This window comes from Ranitomeya variabilis, chromosome 3 (assembly GCF_051348905.1).
Source record: "Ranitomeya variabilis isolate aRanVar5 chromosome 3, aRanVar5.hap1, whole genome shotgun sequence".
Classification (NCBI taxonomy): Eukaryota; Metazoa; Chordata; class Amphibia; order Anura; family Dendrobatidae; genus Ranitomeya; species Ranitomeya variabilis.
This window is the reverse complement of record NC_135234.1, coordinates 644,262,705-644,284,363: the sequence shown is the minus strand read 5'-3', so window position 1 is coordinate 644,284,363 and position 21,659 is coordinate 644,262,705. Positions and strand designations below refer to the sequence as shown.

Sequence of the window (21,659 nt, the reverse complement as noted above, 5' to 3'; positions counted from 1 at the left end):
GCCTCCGTTCCTAAGAATGCAGAGAGTGAAGGACCTTCGATGATGTCGCGGTCACGTGAGCGGTCACATGAGCGGTCACGCGACCAATCACAAGACCGCGACGTCATCGCAGGTCCTATACTCACTGCATTCTTAGGAACGGAGGCAGACGCTTGCAGCGGTGACAGCCAGGGCTCGTCGGAGGGGTGAGTATATCCATATTTTTTATTTTTATTCTTTATTTTTTACATGAATATGGATCCCGATCCCGATTCCCGATATCGCAAAAATATCGGAACTCGGTATCGGAATTCCGATACAGCGAATATCGGCCGATACCTGATATTTGCAGTATCGGAATGCTCAACACTAGATATGACTAAAAAGCATTGTTTTTCCCTTGTTTTTTTATGGTGTTCACTGAAGGAGTTTACTAGTGGGACATTTTATGGGGCAGGTCCTTGCGGATACGGCGATGTGTACTTTTTTTTGCATAAAAATAGAAATGTATCGTGTTTTCTTTATCCCACTATGGGACTTTCACTGTCAGCAGCCTGATTGCAGTTATAATTAATTGCTGCCCTGACACAAGCCCCTGGGATACATGGTCTGTGTGCATGGTCTGAGTGTTTGCTGCAGCCTGGTGACCCAGATGTCGTCATGATAACATAGGGTCAACATGGCAATGATTGGCCCCCGCAATGCCTTCTAAATGCTGTTATCACTAATGATCACAGCATTTAGGGGGTTAAGGTTCAGAGAGTGGTGCGTGCCAGGTTTCAGCTGTCAGAATCAGCTGACACCTAGCATTGATTGTGCGCACAGCCCCATATACGCCCAAAATTGCCTGGATGTACTTAGTACATCTAAAGTTGGTAAGTGCCAGCATACAAAGATGTAATGAAAACGTCCAATTTCTTGAAGGGGTTAAAATAATAGGTATAATGAATATGTTAATATTAATATTGATCAGAATTAACTTCAACCTATTGGTTTGGATCTCCACAACATTCAAGTGCTTTCATGTGGTCCAACGGGAAAATGAATTGCCCACCCCTGCATTAGGTAAAAAATGTGCTTTCTTTGCTTTCTGTCTGTACCTTTGCCATCAAGTTTGTACTGTTAATTCTATTTTATCGAATTAAAATATCTGTACCTTTTTAATTATGTTGTACTATTTGACGAAGAATCTGCTTATCACCATTTTACATGTGGCTAACAAGATTATTGCTGTTGTGCTGTGCTAACCCTTCTTTATATGAGTTATAATAGGCATAAATCCATATTTGTCATTGTGCCCAAGATTACTCAGTGTTATCTACTACACGGCAGCTGTAACTGAAGATGGCTCATGAAAAATTTCCATCTATTTAAAATAGAGATATTACAAAATTAGGAGGCTGCTAATCATACGCATAAAATATATTCAATATACTGTATATAAATATACAGTATGTCTGTTTATAGTAAAGAAAAAACTAAAACATGCATGTGCTTTACATACTAGCCAACTACTGAAAGGGTTGTCCAGGCTGAAACATCACCCAGGAAATACCAGGAAATCATCATGCTGTGTGCTGTCACTCACAATTCAACAGTTTGCAATCAACATAAAATCATAGCAGACTTTTCATTTCAGCTTGGACAACACCAATAACAATTAAAGTTGGATAGTATGCATAGAGTAAGATATTGATGAAATCTCTAATCAAGGTATCTTGTTTATCTCAGATAAACAAGGTATCTCCTATCCATAGTCAAAAGTCCAGCTCACTGTAATCGACATCCTTAGGTGTTCGGAGCACAGGAAATGCTGTGTCAAGGCGTGGAGCAATCAAAAGCAAGAGAAGTCCAGCTCAACAAACTTGTGAACAAACTTCTTCCTTTATACACCAAAAGTGCTCAGCAGAGAGTAAAGCAACATCAGCGTTGATAGTTACATGATATGCGACATCGACGCGTTTCAGGTGGCTGATGTTGTTTAACCCTTTGCTGAGCACTTTTGGTGAATAAAGAATGAAGTTTGTTCACAAGTTCGTTGAGCTGGACTTCTCTTGTTTTTTATCTCCTATCCATACCTTGCTGATCACTGAGTTGTCTGACTGTTGAGACTGCCAACTATCCCAAGATGAGAAGGGCATTGGAATCCCAAGAAATGGGGCTCCCAGCCCCAGCTCAAAAAACAATTGTGTAATTGAGTTTTTTTCACCATTTCACCTCACTTGGATTTTTTCCTCTTTTTCAGTAGATGATATGGAGAAATGAATGGTGTAATTAAAAACTACAACTACTAAATCCAAATCTTTGATGTTTTTAAACAGAAATCTTCAGATGCCTACAAACTCCCAGCATCACTTCTGAAAAGGTTTTATGAAGACAATTCTTATGATGGTTTTGTTGGACTTATGGGCAGAAGAAACTCCGGTAACATAAAATGACATTTTGTTTATACATTTATTATATTTCTTTTTAGACAATATTATGTCATTTCTCTATTTGAGCCATACTAGGGTCATTTTATAGGAAGTCAATTACCAGTCAATACGTTTTTATTTTGGAGTGTGAGACTTAACTGTAGGACTCATAGAAAACCCTGATAAGCATAGGAAGAACATACAAGTTCCATATAGTTGTTGTCCTGGCATTTCATCCTACTACACAGTTTTACAAGGCATTACAGCTAAGACTTTGGGCCTAATTCATTATTACATTTATACATTTGCACTTTGTCTGTTTTTTGGCGTTTTGCCTGTTTTTTTAATTTGCGCCTACTTCTTCATTTAATTTGTGCCTTTTTAAATCCTAGTTTATGTGTTCACCCATTTTTGATATTTTTTCTGTTTGCCATTGTGGAGTTTTTGATTTCCAGATGATTTGGCTGATTATTCATCAATTGAAACTTTTTAAAAAGTGACATTTAGATGAAATATACTCCATCCCCCTACCACATCCCACCCCAAGTGATTTTCCATATGGCAGTCAGTTTTGTATAAACTTTTACATCATTTAGTGAATGTGCAAGTTTTTAAATTTAAAATTCCCAAAACAGATCAAACACAAAAATGAAAAAAGCATTATTTACTTTGCACCAACTATGTATAGTTGGTGTTTATGTATAAACTATGTGCTTCATTTTCAAGAATTTAGTGTAAAAAATGTCAAAAAAAAAAAAGAAAAATTACATTTAAAAAATGCAAATGGTAAATTGAACTCTTTATATTAAGACGAGAGGGGAATAATCTGCTTCCAGACTCTTCAGGCTGTGACTTAAAAGGGGTTATTCTAAACACATTTATCACCTATCCACTAAGTTTAAAAAGACTAACTTCACACAAATTTATAAAAAAAAAGTCCAATTTTCATGCAGAAAGAAATGGGCAATTTTTAATTTGTTTAATTTAATGCTAAATATAAACGGTAATGAGTACTCAGCTGTTCTAACCGAAATCAGTGGATTCACATCTGCTTGTCCCAATGAAAAACAAGCAAACAAGTTTTCACAAAGCTGCATCTATGGAAAATTGAATGTAAGGTATGCATCTCAGAATATAGAGACACAGCTTTTCATTTTAAAGAGGTTTTTAGTTTTCAAAAGAGAGAAAATATAACAAATGTAGACATTTGGCATCACTGTAAACATTCTGAAACACAACATACAGTTCAGGTCATTTTAAATGCAGCTTAAATGGCATAAGAATGGAATTGAGTTTTTATTTTTTTTTCAAATGGAACTTTAATAATTAAAGCAAAATAAGACGACCCTGCTCGTGAGAGCTTACAATCTACAATGAGGTGGGGAGATACAAAGTACAGGTGTGTATTTACAATGATGTATTTACAATGATGGTCCAGCCATCTTCAGGGGGTGGGGGATAGATGGAAGTAGTGAATGGGCTACACACACACAAACATAAAATGACTTTGATTAGTGAATGTGAGAGGCCGCTCTGAACAAATATGTTTTGAGGGAGCACCTAAAACTATGCAAATTGTGGATGGTCCTAATATCTTGGGGTAGAGCATTCCAGAGGATTGGCGCAGCATGGGAGAAGTCTTGGAGTCGGGAGTGGGAGGTACGGAATATTGCACAGGTTAGTCGAAAGTCATTTGCAGAGCGCAGTGGTTAGTTAGGCTGATAGACCGAAATGAGGGAGGAGATGTAAGGGGGTGCCACACTGTGGAGCACTTTGTGGATGAGAACAAGTACTTTGAATTGGATTCTATAATGAATGGGCAGCCAGTGTAACAACTGGCGAAGAGTGGACATGTCTTAATACCGATTAGCTAGATGGACAACCCTGGCTGCTGCATGAAGGATAGACTGGAGAGTGGAAATTCGAGCAAGGGGGAGGCCATTTACTAGAGCATTGCAGTAGTCCAGGTGGGAGTGGATCAAGGCGACAGTAAGGGTTTTTGTTGTTTCCATGGTGAGAAAAGGGTGGATTCTAGAGATGTTCTTTAGGTGTAAGTGGCAAGAGCAGGCAAAAGATTGTATATGGGAAGTGAAGGAGAGATCGGAGTCAAACAAAACACCCAGACAGTGCGCCTGCTGCTGGGGTGTTATTATGGTGCCACCCACAGAGAGGGAAATCTCAGATTTAGGGAGGTTAGTAGATGGCAGGATCAGAAAAAGTTCAGTTTTGGAGAGGTTGAGTTTCAGGTAGTGAGCGGACATGATGTTGGAGACTGCGAACAGACAGTCAGTGGCGTTCTGTAGTACAGGGGTAAGGGGTACAGGGTAAGTAAGGTAAAGGAATGATGTGTATAGTTGTGTGTCATCAGAATAAAGATGGTACTGAAAGCCAATTCTGCTGATGGTCTGTCCAATTGGGGCCGTGTAGAGGAAGAAGAGAAGGGGGCCAAGGATTGAGCCCTGAGGTACCCAACAGTGAGAGGAAAAGGAGATGAAGTGGAGCCAGCGAACAGAACACTGAAGAAGCTGTCAGAAATATAGGAAGAGAACCAGGAGAGAGTAGTGTCCTTAATGCCTTGTGACTGGAGCCTAGAGAGTAGGAGAGGGTGGTCAACAGTGTTGAAAGCTGCAGAAAGGTCAAGAAGAATTAGCAGAAAATGGTCACCATTACATTTTGTTGTCAGAAGGTCATTGATCACCTTGATGAGTGCAGTTTCTGTCGAATGTAGGGGAAGGAAACTGGACTGTGAAGGGTCTAGGAAGGAATGAGTGGAGAGGTAATGGGTAAGGCGGGAGTAGATCAGGCGCTGCAAGAGTTTAGAGATGAAGGGGAGATTGGAGACTGGTATGTAGTGGTTTGTGCAGTATGGGTCGAGAGCGGGTTTCTTTAGTAATGGAGTAATGATAGAGTGTTTGAAGAGGAGGGGAAAATGCCAGAGGAGAGAGTGAGATTAAAGATTGTAGTTATGCGAGTTGTGATGACTGTAGAGAGAGTCTGGAGGAGATGAGAGGGAATGGGGACAGTAGTTTATGTAGTCGGAAGAGAAGAAGAGAGGAGCTTAGAGACTTCTTCTGTGATGGGATCAAATGTGGAGAGTGAGCCAGGGGAAATTGTTATGATCTGGTGGCCTAAGAGCAGCATGAGATGTACTCTGGAGAAGGTGGTACCTGTACTGACCGCAGAACCTGAACTTAACACCGCAACTAGAAGTAGCCGTGGAATGTACCTATCACTCCCTAGACATCTCGACACAGCCGGAGGACTAAATACCCCTAGAGATAGAAAAGGGAAAACTATCTTGCCTCAGAGAAAATCCCCAAAGGATAGACAGCCCCCCACAAATATTGACTGTGAGAGGAGAGGGAAAAAACATACACAGACTGAAATCAGAATTTAGCAAAGGAGGCCACTTCTAGCTAAATAGAAAGGATAGGACAGAGTACTATGCGGTCAGTATTAAAACACTAGAAAATATCCACCACAGAAAATACAAAATCTCCAAATCTAACTAAAGATATGGAGGGTATATCTGCATCTCCAGAGATACCAGCTTGGCTAAACAAATCCTTATACAGACCAAGCTGGACAAGACAAAAACATGGAAAAGAACTGAACAATAAGGCCACAGCATGTGGACAGCAAAAATCAAGGCCAGAACTTATCTTTGTTGAAAAGAACAGCAAAGCAGGAGAGACCAGGCAGGGATGTGAATCCTCCAGGAACAATGGACAACTGGCACTGACTAAAGGGTCAAGCAAGACTAAATAGCCCAGTCAGAATTGCAAAAAGTGAAAACACCTGATAAATGCTGTGATCCAGAGACAGCAGTGCTACCACTTATAACCACCGAAGGGAGCCCAAGAGCAGAATTCACAACAGGAAATGCAGGGAGGGATGGGAGTCACTGCACTTAGTGGCTGGGAGCGGATTTCCTGACGGATATTATCTATTTTTTTCTATAAAGTGGGAGGCCAGATCATCAGCACAAATGTCTGTGATAGGGGCTTGTGCTTTTGGACTGAGGAGGGAGTGAAAGATGTCAAAAAGTTTCTTGGGGTTGTTGGATAGTGAGGAGATCAGGGTGATAAAGTAGGTCTGTTTGGCAACGTGAAGGGCAGAATTATAGGTTCTTAACATGAATTTGAAGCGTATGAAGTCTTCTGGTGTGCGAGTATTCCTTCATAAGCGTTCAGCACACCTAGAGCATCGCTGGAGAAATCGGGTTTGCGATGTGAGCCAGGGCTGTTTTACTCTGTGTTTGGAGGTTCTGAGGGTAAGGGGAGCTACTTAGGGTGCTTCTAAGAGTGTCATTGTAGTGATGTACAGCCAGATCAGGACAGGAAAAAGAGGAGATTGGGGACAATAATGAGTGTAGGGAGTCTGAAAGTGTATGAGGGTTTATAGCATGTAGATTTCTGAATGTGTGGTAGGTAGGAGTGTGCTGCGGTGGGCGAGGAATTGTGAGCATGAAGGAGAGAATGTTGTGGTCAGAGAGGGGAAGCGGTGAGTTATCTAGATAGGAGATTGAACAGAGCCGGACAAAGACCAGATCAAGGGTGTTACCATCTTTGTGTGTTTCAGAGGTTGAGAGCTGTGAGAGGCCTAGAGAAGTGGTTAGTGATAGAAGCTGGGATGCAGATGCGGAAGTGGGGCTGGTAATGGGGATGTTGAAGTCTCCCAGGATAAGGGTTGGTGGTTTAGATGACATGAAGTACGGCAGCCAGGCAGAGAAATGGTCCAGGAAGTGGGTGGGTGAGCCTGGGGGCCGGTATATGATCGATACTCTGAGGGAGAAGGGACGGAAGAGCCTGATGGTGTGGAAATCAAAAGAAGGGAATGAGAGTGATGGAATTGGGGGGATGACCTGGAAAGTGCATTGTGGGGACAGGAGTATGCCGACTCCACCACCATGTCTGTTTTTGGGTCTTGGGGAATGTGAGAATTGTAAGCCAACATGGGAAATGGCAGCAGGAGAGACAGTGTCATAATCCTGAATCCAGGTTTCTGTAAGGGCCAACAGATTAAGAGAGTGTTTCAGAAAGTAATTGTGTAGGAAAGGAAGCTTGTTACATACAGACCGTGGATTCCAAAGGGCACAATTAAAAGAAGGAGATGGAGTGCGACTAACTTAAGTAAGGTTAGTAGGGTTTCGATGTGAGGTAGGGTAGGGGTTGAGGTTGGTGGATGGTGGATCAGGATTGGGGGATATGTCCCCTGAAATCAGTAGGACTAGGAAGATAAAGAGCAAGTAGTTTTTGGAATTGTACAAAGTTTTTTGTGCAGTGTGTTTGGACAAGATGGGCTGAGATTTTTCAGGAAGGTGAGAAGTGCATGGTTGCTGTACATGGAGAGGGAAGGAGGGAAGAATCTGATGTATATGAGTCGTGAAGGAGGTGGGATGGGGTGGTGGAAGTGGATGGCAAGGGAACATAGGAGGATAGGAATAAAGCACATGGATAGCAGGGAGAGAGTGTGGGTTACCTGACTCCTGCCCTGACTAACTGCCATGGAATAACTGCTTTATGTTGATGCTTATCTTCTGGAATGCTTTGCTTCATGGATGCTTGCATGCACCCCCACATGTGTGCACCCCAAAGGATGTTTCTAAATTTATAGACCACAATCCAGGCTCAGGAGAGATGGATTGTGGGAACTGGTTGGGGATAATTTGGCAGCTGGGGCCAGCACACCAGGGGGTGGCTAGATGATCAAAGACATTGGGCCTGGCTACATCTATTTGCCATAGCACCTTCCACTAGATAACATCTAGACTGATACCAGTCATGGATATGCAACAGTGAGTATTAAGTACAATGCACCAAATGAATTATACCAATGATTTAGCAGGCACATTAAAATATGCTTCTGGATGGTAAAGCGGCAGATGACAGACAGCAAGCAGAAGGAATTTGTACCATTAGAATATATTGCAGGAGATGAGACAGCAAGCAGAAGGAATTTGTACCATTGGAATATATTGCAGGAGATGAGACAGCAAGCAGAGGAAATTTGTACCATTAGAATATATTGTAGGAGATGAGACAGCAAGCAGAGGGAATTTGTACCATTAGAATATATTGCAGGAGATGAGATAGCAAGCAGAGGGAATTTGTATCTTTGTGAAGAGAGAAGATGGATGTTAGTTCTTTGCCATGGAATAACTACTTTATCTTGATGCTTATCTTCTGGGATGCTTTGCTTTGGGGATGCTTGTGTGCACCCCTAAGGATGTTTCTAAATTTAATATAGACAACAGAATAGAAATTATTGGCAATTATCAAGACACACTCAATAAAAGTGGGGGCCACAGACCACATCTCAGTACCAATGCTTTCTGGCTGATGTTTTGGTCACTTTTGAATGTTGGTTGTGCTTTCACACTCGTGGTAGCATGAGACGGACTCTACAACCCACACAAGTGGCTCAGGTAGTGCCGCTCATCCAGGATGGCACATCAATGCGAGCTGTGGCAAGAAGGTTTGCTGTGTCTGTCAGCGTAGTGTCCAGAGGCTGGAGGCGCTACCAGCAGACAGGCCAGTACACCAGGAGACGTGGAGGGGGCCATAGGAGGGCAACAACCCAGCAGCAGGACCGCTACCTCAGCCTTTGTGCAAGGAGGAACAGGAGGAGCACTGCCAGAGCCCTGCAAAATGACCTCCAGCAGGCCACAAATGTGCATGTGTCTGCACAAACGGTCAGAAACTGACTACATGAGGATGGTCTGAGTGCCCAACGTCCACAGATGGGGGCTGTGCTCACAGCCCAACACTGTGCAGGATGCTTGGTATTTGCCACAGAATACCAGGATTGGGAAATTAGCCATGGGTGCCCTGTTCTCTTCACAGATGAAAGCAGGTTCACACTGAGCACATGTGACAGACGTGACAGAGTCTGGAGATGCCATGGAGAGTGATCTGCTGCCTGCAACATCCTTCAACATGACTGGTTTGGCAGTGGGTCAGTAATGGTGTGGGGTGGCATTTCTTTGGAGGGCCACACAGCCCTCCATGTGCTCACCAAATGTAGCCTGACTGCCATTAGGTACCGAGATGAGATCCTCAGACCCCTTGTGAGACCATATGCTGGTGCGGTTGGCCCTGGGTTCCTCCTAATGCAGGACAATGCCAGACCTCATGTGGCTAGAGTATTTTAGCAGTTCCTGCAAGATGAAGGCATTGAAGCTATGGACTGGCCCGCCCGTTCCCCAGACCTGAATCTGATTCAACACATCTGTGACATCATGTCTCGCATCATCCACCAACGTCACATTGCACCACAGTCTGTCCAGCAGTTGGCGGATGCTTTAGTCCAGGTCTAGAAGGTCTTTAGGCATTTCCACTGAAGTTGGATCAGCCTGTAACTTCATTTTCTACTTTGATTTTGAGCATCATTCCAACTCCAGACCTCCGTGGGATATTAGTTGTGATTTATGTTGATAATTTTTATGTTTTATGGTTCTCAACACATTCCACAATGTAATGAATAAAGATTTACAACTGGAATATTTCATTCAGTGATATCTAGGATGTGGGATTTTAGTGTTCCCTTTATATTTTCAAGCAGTGTATATATATATATATATATATATATATATATATATATATATATATATATATATATATATATATATATTAGAATATTCATAGTTTTCGAAAGGCGAAAAAATATGAAAACTTGTTGTGAGGGGAAGGGGTATGCCATGTATTTTTTATTGTATTCCCGAGTACATGGGGTTCAGTGGCGTGATGTTGAATAATATTTATCTCCAATGTGTTGCTGTCTATTCTTCCTAGGCACCAAACAGGCACTACCTGCTGGGAAATGTTAGACAATATGTACTATTATTATTGTTAACTCAAATTGTTAAAACCAGTATGAAATTGTTCTACTTGCTAATATAGCCTGTCCTGGCAAAAAGTGCATGTGTTATTAATATCACTTTACTATAGTTTATTTATAAGACTTCCAAGGAGATAGTGGTGCAGTGTAATGGGGCATAGAATGCAGTACATGTAACATTTATACATAATAGATAGCAGTATGTAGGGTGTAAAGAGCAGCCGGGCAGGAAGTAGATGTGAGCAGCAGGTGTGATGAAAACATGGTATTAACCCTTTCACTTAACATTCTTTATATAAAAATATGTAATTTCAAATATTATGGAATGAGCCATTATGAACAAAAATGTTTATTGTTTTATAGATTCCAAGGAGTTTTCATCATCAATGCCATTAAAACGTAAGTACAATTATAACATATTATCTGACAAAATTTCCATATCAAAGTGTGGAGGATTGGAGTGTAGAGAAATTAAAAGGCTGCTATTCATAGGGCCTGTGATTTTTTGTTATTTCTACAGCAGGATTCTCCATGTAGGATGGCTTGCACATTCAAGTTTGAGCCATGAAGAACACACAGTAGATATAAAAAGTCAACACACTCCTGTTAAAATGTCATGTTTAGTCATTTAAAAAAATCATAGCAAGAAGAGTCATTTAAAAAATGTTTCCACATTGAATGTCACATATAATCTGTACAAATCCATAGAGAAACAAACTGAAATAATTTTGAGGGAGGAAATAAAAAAACAAAACTAAAAGAATGTGAATGCATAAGTGTGATACAGTAAAGATATATATCTTGGTACTGTGTTAGCCAGTGGATAGAAAAATATTTAGAATTGAGAGCCCTCAGTGGTTGATACCTTTTAATGGCTAACTGAAAAGATGGTAACAAATTGCAAGCTTTCGAGACTACTCCGGTCTCTTCATCAGGCATAGACTAATAGAAATTCTGAAGAATCACATATTTATGCACAACACAGCATAGAAATAATGCCATAGAAAAGACAGGTGATGTGTAGCAGAACTACTATAATAAACAGTTATGTCCATAAATATTTGAGCAGTTCAAAGATAAGGAATGTGAATGTTTTCTTGTCCTCTGATTGGGGTCTGGTTCTGTTATGATGACCCCACATGGTCCAAGAAGCAAATTCCTTAGTTCCTTAGTTGATGTAAAAAGACATAAATCCATGCGACACATTCATTCCTGCACTGAGTGTGTCAAAGGTAATCATCAGCTTATCTTCCCAAATTCTTTGGTCTCTTTGAGATTTGAAGTTACTTTTTAATACAAGTAATTTCATGTCCATCATGCTATGATTGGGGAGAGAAAAGTGTATTGCCACAGGTAGATCCATTCTTTTTTCTCTTATTGTATGGCAATGAGAATTCATTCTTGTTCTAAGCTTTTGCCCTGTCTCCCCTACATACAGACCCCCAGTTGGACATTTAGTGCGATTAGTATGATTTTTTTTTTTTTTTACAAATTTTGGATTTTATTTTTACCACTTAAAATAACCTATACATGTTTGGTGTCTGTGAACTTGTAATGACCTGGAGAATCATAATGGCAGGTCAGTTTTAGCATTCAGTGAACATGGTAAAAAAGAAAAACAACAGCTGTGGAATTGCACTTTTCTTTGTTAAAACCAATGGTGTTGTTCAAAAGTACAACTTGTCCCACAAAAAACAAGCCCTCACATGGTCATATTGACCGAAAAATAAAATAGTTATGGCTCTGGGAGGAAGGGGAGCAAAAAACAAAAATGGAAAATGGCCTGGGTTTTAACGGGTCAAAGGGGTTGTGCATCATTATGCTACTAGTTTGCAGTCTCTCTATGTGACTTCAGACTTCTGAATCCAGTACTGCATTCTGTGAGGTGTAGGGAGTGGGCAGTCATGTGGCCGCAATTATACAATTAGCATATTACCTGCCACATTCCAGCTAGCCTGTGTGCGGCCTCACTTAATACACATGCGTTGAATGAGGCCACACTCATCTATTCGTTACATGACCGCATGTATCCAAATCACATACTTTCTGTCATGCGAAAAAAAGTGGAAAATCTAGCAACCGCAAAATTCATTAAAACAACACTTTTTTTTGTAGATTAAAACATGAAAAAATAAACTTAAAAAAACATGTTAGAGCAACGGTCAACACGTTTCAAGCTACATTAGCTCTTAATCATGAGCTCAAAACGCGTCGACCGTTGCGCTAACAAGTTTTTTAAACTTTACTTTTTCATTTTTTCATGTACAAATAAAAGTGGTGTTTTAATGAATTTTGCGGTTGCCGGATCGTCCACTTTTTTTCATGGTTCACTTGCTCAGAAAACTAGCCTGAAACCTCTGTGCACCGCACCCTCATTCCAGGCATTTCTCATCCCAGTGAGCTGATGATTGCTTTATTGTGTTTTTCTAACTTGCTGTCACCGCCTGCCCACTCCCAGTGCACCTTGAAGATTGTAGCCTAAGGCCGTAGAACCCCTTTAAAGGGAACCTATCACCCCGTTTTTTAAAAATTAGATAAAAATAGTGTGAAATAGGGGAAGATGTTGTGAATTTGGTTTCTGGGCTCCCCCGGTGGTTTCTGGTGGTACTGCACTTGTGTGCTTCATCTCCTCTGTTCACCTGTTTCCATCTGGATGTGGGAGTTTTCTATTTAACCTGGCTCCTCAGTCATTTCTATGCCGGCCAACAATGTTACCAGAAGCCTTTCTGTTGCATGTTCCTGCTCCTAGACTACTATCAGCTAAGTTGGACTTGTAGTCCTAAGTTTGTTTTGCATTTTTGTTCCAGTTCTCTGTGATTGATTATTTCTGAGGCTGGAAGCTCTTGTGAGCTGAAATTGCCACTCTGGTGTCATGAGTTGATATTAGAGTCTTAAAGTAATTTCAGGATGGTGTTTTGAAAGGGTTTTCAGCTGACTGTGAAGTTCCCTTTTCTGTCTTCCTACTATCTAGTAAGCGGACCTCAATTTGCTAAACCTATCTTCATACTTCGTATGTCAATTTCCTCTGAAATCACCGACAATATATGTGGGGGCTACTGTCTGCCTTTTGGGGAAAATTTCTCTAGAGGTAAGCCAGGTCTGTATTTTCCTCTGCCAGGGTCAGTCAGTTCTCCGGCTGGCGCTGGGCGTCTAGGGATAAAACGTAGGCACGCTACCCGGCCACTGTTAGTTGTGCGGTAGGTTTAGCTCACAGTCAGCTCGAGTTCCCATCTTCCAAGAGCTAGTCCTTTTTGTATGCTTTACTATGTTCTCTTGCCATTGAGAACCATGACAGTTTGGCCGGCCAAGGGTTAAAATAATTGGCAGAAGAGAGGAGAGAAAAGAACCCTGCAGAGAATTTTTTTTTTTTTTTCCTGAGTTTGCTCATTAGTTGATTCACTTGCATCTCTGCTTACTGCAGCCTTCGTCTCTCTCTCCTTCTAATCCTTGAATGGTTCTGATTTCACCTGATTAATATGGATCCTCAGAGTTTAGCTACAGGTTTTGGATAATCTCGCTGTGAAGGCTCAAAGTTTACAGGATTTTGTTATTCATGCTCCTATATCTGAACCTAGAATTCCTTTACCTGAATTTTTCTCTGGGGATAGATCTCGCTTCCAGAATTTCAAACATAATTGTAAATTATTTTTGTCTCTGAGATCTCGCTCCGCTGGAGATCCTGCACAGCAGGTCAGGATTGTAATTTCCTTGTTCCGGGGCGACCCTCAGGACTGGGCATTTGCTTTGGCACCAGGGGATCCTGCGTTTGGAGATTCAGGCTGAAAAAGCCTTAATGGCCCTGTCTCAAGGGCAGGATGAGGCTGAAATATACTGCCAAAAATTTCGTAAGTGGTCTGTGCTTACTCAGTGGAATGAGTGCGCCCTGGCGGCGAATTTCAGAGAGGGTCTCTCTGATGCCATTAAGGATGTTATGGTGGGGTTCCCTGTGCCTACAGGTCTGAATGAGTCCATGACAATGGCTATTCAGATTGATCGGCGTTTGCGGGAGCGCAAACCTGTGCACCATTTGGCAGTGTCTACTGAGAAGGCGCCAGAGATTATGCAATGTGATAGAATTCTGTCCAGAAGCGAACGACAGAATTTTAGGCGAAAAAATGGGTTATGCTTCTATTGTGGTGATTCAACTCATGTTATATCAGCATGCTCTAAACGTACTAAGAAGGTTGATAAGTCTGTTTCAATTGGCACTTTACAGTCTAAGTTTATTCTATCTGTGACCCTGATTTGCTCTTTATCGTCTATTACCGCGGACGCCTATGTCGACTCTGGCGCCGCTTTGAGTCTTAGGGATTGGTCCTTTGCCAAACGCTGTGGGTTTGATTTAGAGCCTCTGGAAGTTCCTATACCTCTGAAGGGTATTGACTCCACGCCATTGGCTAGTAATAAACCACAATACTGGACACAAGTAAATATGCGTATTAATCCGGATCACCAGGAGATTATTCGCTTCCTTGTGTTGTATAATCTACATGATGTGTTGGTGCTTGGATTGCCATGGCTGCAATCTCATAACCCAGTCCTCGACTGGAAAGCAATGTCTGTGTTAAGCTGGGGATGTCAGGGGACTCATGGGGACGTACCTTTGGTTTCCATTTCGTCATCTATTCCCTCTGAGATTCCGGAATTTTTATCTGATTATCGTGACGTTTTTGAGGAGCCTAAAATTGGTTCACTACCTCCGCACAGAGAGTGCGATTGTACTATAGATCTGATTCCAGGCAGTAAGTTTCCAAAGGGTCGTTTATTTAATCTATCTGTGCCTGAACATGCTGCTATGCGGGAATATATTAAGGAGTCCTTGGAAAAGGGACATATTCGTCCTTCGTCATCTCCCTTAGGAGCCGGTTTTTTCTTTGTATCTAAAAAAGATGGCTCTTTGAGGCCGTGTATTGATTATCGGCTTTTGAATAAAATCACGGTTAAATATCAGTATCCTTTGCCACTGCTTACTGATTTGTTTGCTCGAATAAAGGGGGCCAAGTGGTTCTCTAAGATTGATCTTCGTGGGGCGTATAATTTAGTGCGAATTAAGCAGGGGGATGAGTGGAAAACCGCATTTAATACGCCTGAGGGCCATTTTGAGTATTTAGTAATGCCTTTTGGTCTTTCAAATGCCCCTTCAGTCTTTCAGTCCTTTATGCATGACATTTTCCGTGAATATTTGGATACATTTTTGATTGTGTATCTGGATGATATTTTGATTTTTTCGGATGACTGGGACTCTCATGTCCAACAGGTCAGGAGGGTTTTTCAGGTTTTGCGCTCTAATTCCTTGTGTGTAAAGGGTTCTAAGTGCGTTTTTGGGGTTCAAAAGATTTCGTTTTTGGGGTACATTTTTTCCCCCTCTTCCATTGAGATGGACCCTGTCAAGGTTCAGGCTATTTGTGATTGGACGCAACCCTCTTCTCTTAAGAGCCTTCAGAAGTTTTTGGGCTTTGCTAATTTTTATCGTCGATTTATAACTGGTTTTTCTGATGTTGCTAAACCGTTGACTGATTTGACTAAGAAGGGTGCTGATGTTGCTGAGTGGTCCCCTGCTGCTGTGGAGGCCTTTCGGGAGCTTAAGCGCCGCTTTTCTTCCGCCCCTGTATTGCGTCAGCCTGATGTTACTCTTCCTTTTCAGGTTGAGGTCGACGCTTCAGAAATCGGAGCTGGGGCGGTTTTGTCGCAGAAAAGTTCCGACTGCTCCGTGATGAGACCTTGTGCGTTCTTTTCTCGTAAGTTTTCGCCCGCTGAGCGAAATTATGATATTGGTAATCGGGAGCTCTTGGCTATGAAGTGGGCTTTTGAGGAGTGGCGTCATTGGCTTGAGGGGGCTAGACATCAGGTGGTGGTATTGACCGACCACAAGAATTTGATTTATCTTGAGTCCGCCAGGCGCCTGAATCCTAGACAGGCGCGCTGGTCGTTATTTTTCTCTCGGTTTAATTTTGTGGTTTCTTACCTACCGGGTTCTAAAAATGTGAAGGTGGATGCCCTTTCTAGGAGTTTTGAGCCTGATTCCCCTGGTAATTCTGAACCTACAGGTATCCTTAAGGATGGAGTGATATTATCTGCTGTTTCCCCAGATTTGCAACGGGTCTTGCAGGAGTTTCAGGCGGATAGACCTGATCGTTGCCCGCCTGGTAGATTGTTTGTTCCTGATGATTGGACCAGTAGAGTCATCTCGGAGGTCCATTCTTCTGCGTTAGCAGGTCATCCTGGAATCTTTGGTACCAGGGATTTGGTGGCTAGGTCCTTCTGGTGGCCTTCCCTGTCGCGAGATGTGCGAGGTTTTGTGCAGTCCTGTGATGTTTGTGCTCGGGCCAAGCCTTGTTGTTCTCGGGCTAGTGGATTGTTGTTATCCTTGCCTATTCCGAAGAGGCCTTGGACTCACATCTCCATGGATTTTATTTCTGATCTCCCTGTTTCTCAGAAGATGTCTGTCATCTGGGTGGTGTGTGACCGTTTCTCTAAGATGGTCCATTTGGTTCCCTTGCCTAAATTGCCTTCTTCATCCGAGCTGGTTCCTCTGTTTTTTCAAAATGTGGTGCGCTTGCATGGTATTCCGGAGAATATCGTTTCTGACAGGGGAACCCAATTCGTGTCTAGATTTTGGCGAGCGTTCTGTGCTAGGATGGGCATTGATTTGTCTTTTTCGTCTGCTTTCCACCCTCAGACTAATGGCCAGACCGAGCGAACTAATCAGACCTTGGAGACTTATTTGAGGTGTTTTGTGTCTGCGGATCAGGATGATTGGGTTGCCTTTTTGCCCTTGGCGGAGTTTGCCCTCAATAATCGGGCTAGTTCTGCCACCTTGGTTTCTCCTTTCTTCTGTAATTCGGGGTTTCATCCTCGTTTCTCTTCCGGTCAGGTGGAGTCTTCGGATTGTCCTGGAGTGGATGCTGTGGTGGAGAGGTTGCATCAGATTTGGGGGCATGTGGTGGACAATTTGGAGTTGTCCCAGGAGAAGACTCAGCATTTTGCCAACCGCCGTCGTCGTATTGGTCCTCGTCTTTGTGTTGGGGACTTGGTGTGGTTATCTTCTCGTTTTGTCCCTATGAAGGTTTCTTCTCCTAAGTTTAAGCCTCAGTTCATCGGCCCGTACAAGATATTGGAGATTCTTAACCCTGTGTCCTTTCGTTTGGACCTCCCTGCATCTTTTTCTATTCATAATGTCTTCCATCGGTCATTGTTGCGCAGGTATGAGGTACCGGTTGTGCCTTCCGTTGAGCCTCCTGCTCCGGTGTTGGTTGAGGGTGCGTTGGAGTACGTTGTCGAGAAGATCTTGGACTCCCGTGTTTCCAGACGGAGACTTCAGTATCTGGTCAAGTGGAAGGGCTACGGTCAGGAGGATAACTCATCAGCCTCTGATGTTCATGCCTCCGATTTGGTCCGTGCCTTTCATAGGGCTCATCCTGATCGCCCTGGTGGTTCTGGTGAGGGTTCGGTGCCCCCTCCTTGAGGGGGGGGTACTGTTGTGAATTTGGTTTCTGGGCTCCCCCGGTGGTTTCTGGTGGTACTGCACTTGTGTGCTTCATCTCCTCTGTTCACCTGTTTCCATCTGGATGTGGGAGTTTTCTATTTAACCTGGCTCCTCAGTCATTTCTATGCCGGCCAACAATGTTACCAGAAGCCTTTCTGTTGCATGTTCCTGCTCCTAGACTACTATCAGCTAAGTTGGACTTGTAGTCCTAAGTTTGTTTTGCATTTTTGTTCCAGTTCTCTGTGATTGATTATTTCTGAGGCTGGAAGCTCTTGTGAGCTGAAATTGCCACTCTGGTGTCATGAGTTGATATTAGAGTCTTAAAGTAATTTCAGGATGGTGTTTTGAAAGGGTTTTCAGCTGACTGTGAAGTTCCCTTTTCTGTCTTCCTACTATCTAGTAAGCGGACCTCAATTTGCTAAACCTATCTTCATACTTCGTATGTCAATTTCCTCTGAAATCACCGACAATATATGTGGGGGCTACTGTCTGCCTTTTGGGGAAAATTTCTCTAGAGGTAAGCCAGGTCTGTATTTTCCTCTGCCAGGGTCAGTCAGTTCTCCGGCTGGCGCTGGGCGTCTAGGGATAAAACGTAGGCACGCTACCCGGCCACTGTTAGTTGTGCGGTAGGTTTAGCTCACAGTCAGCTCGAGTTCCCATCTTCCAAGAGCTAGTCCTTTTTGTATGCTTTACTATGTTCTCTTGCCATTGAGAACCATGACAGGCAGAGCTGGGCTTTACATTAGTGCCTTTTTGGTGCCTTTACACCCCCGTTAGGCTGCCGAAATACCTTTGTGAAGTGGCCGTTTTGTCCTGTCACTCAAGTTGGTCAGGTCGGATGGGCGTGGTCACAGCGCTGTTTCTCCCCCAGATCAGGCTCATCATTACGTTGGTGGCGTAGTGGTGTGCGCATGTCCAAAGAGAAGATCCACTGCCCAGGAGATTCAAAACAGCGCGGTCTACGCTATTCGCCGTTTACCGGTGGGCGCGGCCATCTTTCCTGTGGCCGCGCGTGCGCAGATAGAGCGCTCTGCTGCCCGGGGCTTCAGGAAAATGGCCGCGGGATTCCGCGCGTGCGCAGATGGAGATCGCGGCGGCCATTTTCCTGAAGCCCCGGGCAGCAGAGCGCTCCATCTGCGCACGCGCGGCCACAGGAAAGATGGCCGCGCCCACCGGTAAACGGCGAATAGCGTAGACCGCGCTGTTTTGAATCTCCTGGGCAGTGGATCTTCTCTTTGGACATGCGCACACCACTACACCACCAACGTAATGATGAGCCTGATCTGGGGGAGAAACAGCGCTGTGACCACGCCCATCCGACCTGACCAACTTGAGTGACAGGACAAAACGGCCACTTCACAAAGGTATTTCGGCAGCCTAACGGGGGTGTAAAGGCACCAAAAAGGCACTAATGTAAAGCCCAGCTCTGCCCCTATTTCACACTATTTTTATCTAATCTTTAAAAAACGGGGTGAAACGTTCCCTTTAAGGGCTCTTTTCCATTTGCAAGAAATACGTCCGTGTCTTGCATGTGAAAACCAAGCTCTGGCGCCGGCACTCCGGAGCGGAGAGTACGGCTGCATAGCAACACATGGAGCTGCACTCTCCGCTCCAAAGTGCTGGTGCCAGAGCTTGGTTTTCACATGCAAGACACGGGCGTATTTCTTGCAAATGGAAAAGAACCCTAACAGTATGAATATTATTTTAGTTCTTTTATTATTTTTCTTTTTGCACCTGAAAAGATTTCCGCTTGTTTCTCAATAGATTTATGCAGATTATGGGTAATAGTAAGAGTGGAAAAAGTTTAGAAAATTACTCTTTTTGGTATGGTTTTTTTTTTACATGACAAAAATCTGGTATTGTAACAGGGGCTGAAAATATTAATATTCTTATAGGAAAATAAAACATTATTTTAAAATGTAAGGTTTCTTTAAAAAAAATAATTTCCAACTGTACCTTACAGGAGACATGCATGACTTCTTTGTGGGTTTAATGGGGAAGAGAAATCTACAGCCAGGTATGTCTTTATTTCCATGGAGTGATCCATTATATTCTATGTGGCTGTTCTCATGTCTGTTTTTGATCCGAGTCACAGATCCAAATTTCCCATGCAAGTCTACAGGTCCATGAAAACTCACTGACATCATATAGTGACTGCAATGATGACAACGCAGTGATGATGTAGTGGATAGGAGATGCTTTGCAATTTATTAGTGTATTTAGTTATATGAGAAAATTACTGATAAAACACAGATGGTAAAAACTGACACTGATCAAACACTGATGAAATTCAGATCCAAAACACTGAGGAAACTTGGACCATTTTTTGTGCACCTGAAAATCACCGCTATCTTAGGCCGGTTTCACACGTCAGTGGCTCCGGTACGTGAGGTGACAGTTTCCTCACGTACCGGAGACACTGACACACGTAGACCCATAAAAATCAATGCATCTGTGCAGATGTCATTGATTTTTTGCGGACCGTGTCTCCGTGTGCCAAACACGGAGACATGTCAGTGTTCGTGGGAGCGCACGTATTACACAGACCCATTAAAGTCAATGGGTCCGTGTAAAACACGGACCACACACGGATGGTCTCCGTGTGCAGTCCCTGTGGCGTGCAGGAGACAGCGCTACAGTAAGCGCTGTCCCCCCCACATGGTGCTGAAGCCGCGATTCATATCTTCTGTGCAGCAGCGTTTGCTGCATAGAAGATATGAATAATAATGTTTAAATGAAAGATCTATATGTCCGCCGCCCTCCCACCCCCTGTGCGCCCCCCCGCTGTTCAGAAAATACTCACCCGCTCCCACGTTGGCTGTCGCTGCTTCCTGATCTGGCCACGGCTTTTACTGTATGCGGTCACGTGGGGCCGCTCATTTACAATCATGAATAGTCGGCTCCGCCCCAATGGGAGGTGGAGCCGCCTATTCATGACTGTAAATGAGCGGCCCCACATGACCGCATACAGTGGAAGCCGCGGCCAGACCAGGAAGGAGCGACAGCCAACGAGGGATGCGGGTGAGTATTTTCTGAACAGCGGGGGGGCGCACAGGGGGTGGGGGGGCGGCGGACAGGTAGATCTTTCATTTAAACACTATTATTCATATCTTCTATGCAGCAAACGCTGCTGCACAGAAGATATGAATCGCGGCTTCAGCACGATGCAGGGGACAGCGCTAAACTTTAGCGCTGTCTCCTGCACGCTCCGTTTGGTACCCAGTCGCCACACGGGCGGCACACGTGTGCCGCACGTATGGCCTACGTGAGCTCACGGGCACACGGACACGGATAACTCCGGTACCGATTTTTTCCGGTACCGGAATTATCTGAACGTGTGGAACAGCCCTTAATGTCACTTAAAGGGGTTGTCCACTACTAGGACAACCCCTTTAAAGCTGTGCACACACAATGCAGTATGCAAAAAGCCTGCACTACTTTTTCATGAAGATTTACTTGTGTATGCTTATACAAAGGGTTTATTTCAATTTCAATTTTCAGGAGTGCCCCACTGGCAGACACAGACAGAAAAGGGCACGTGTGCAAGAAGAATATAAGGGCCCTTTGAAGCCCAAGAGCACCTAAAAATGCAAAATTGCACATGCTTTGTAGGTAGAAATGGGCTCCCTTACCTCTTGGGCCCCTGTGCGACCACACAGGTTGCACCAATGATATGTCTACCCCTCTACCTCCTGGTGTCCTGCTTTGCTGGAGAAGGGGGAGGCGGTGAGCTCCTGATGATTGACAGTTTGGGCAGGCAGCATGGCTGAGCCGCGGATCTAACCATGCACTTTCCATTGCCGTTAGGAATGGTAGATTTGCCTCAGTAGCACCAAAGGAGTCAGAAGCACTGAATCTACCTAGATCCAGCGAACCGGCCATCTTCGGTGCAGAGCCTGCAAGCAATGGACAATGAGCTGTAAGCTAGCTCCAGAATTAAA

General features: G+C 43.5%; 1 protein-coding gene across 1 annotated transcript in view; it reads left to right on the top strand.

The window, feature by feature from the left end:
- The window catches only part of TAC3 (tachykinin precursor 3), a 237,520-nt gene that overhangs the window by 187,819 nt on the left and 28,042 nt on the right, over positions 1–21,659 (top strand). Inside the window, exons 3-5 of the mRNA XM_077299748.1 lie at positions 2,301–2,403; positions 10,596–10,631; positions 19,682–19,735. Of these exons, the coding sequence (XP_077155863.1) occupies positions 2,301–2,403; positions 10,596–10,631; positions 19,682–19,735 (193 nt within the window). The remainder of the gene's footprint in view (positions 1–2,300; positions 2,404–10,595; positions 10,632–19,681; positions 19,736–21,659) is intronic.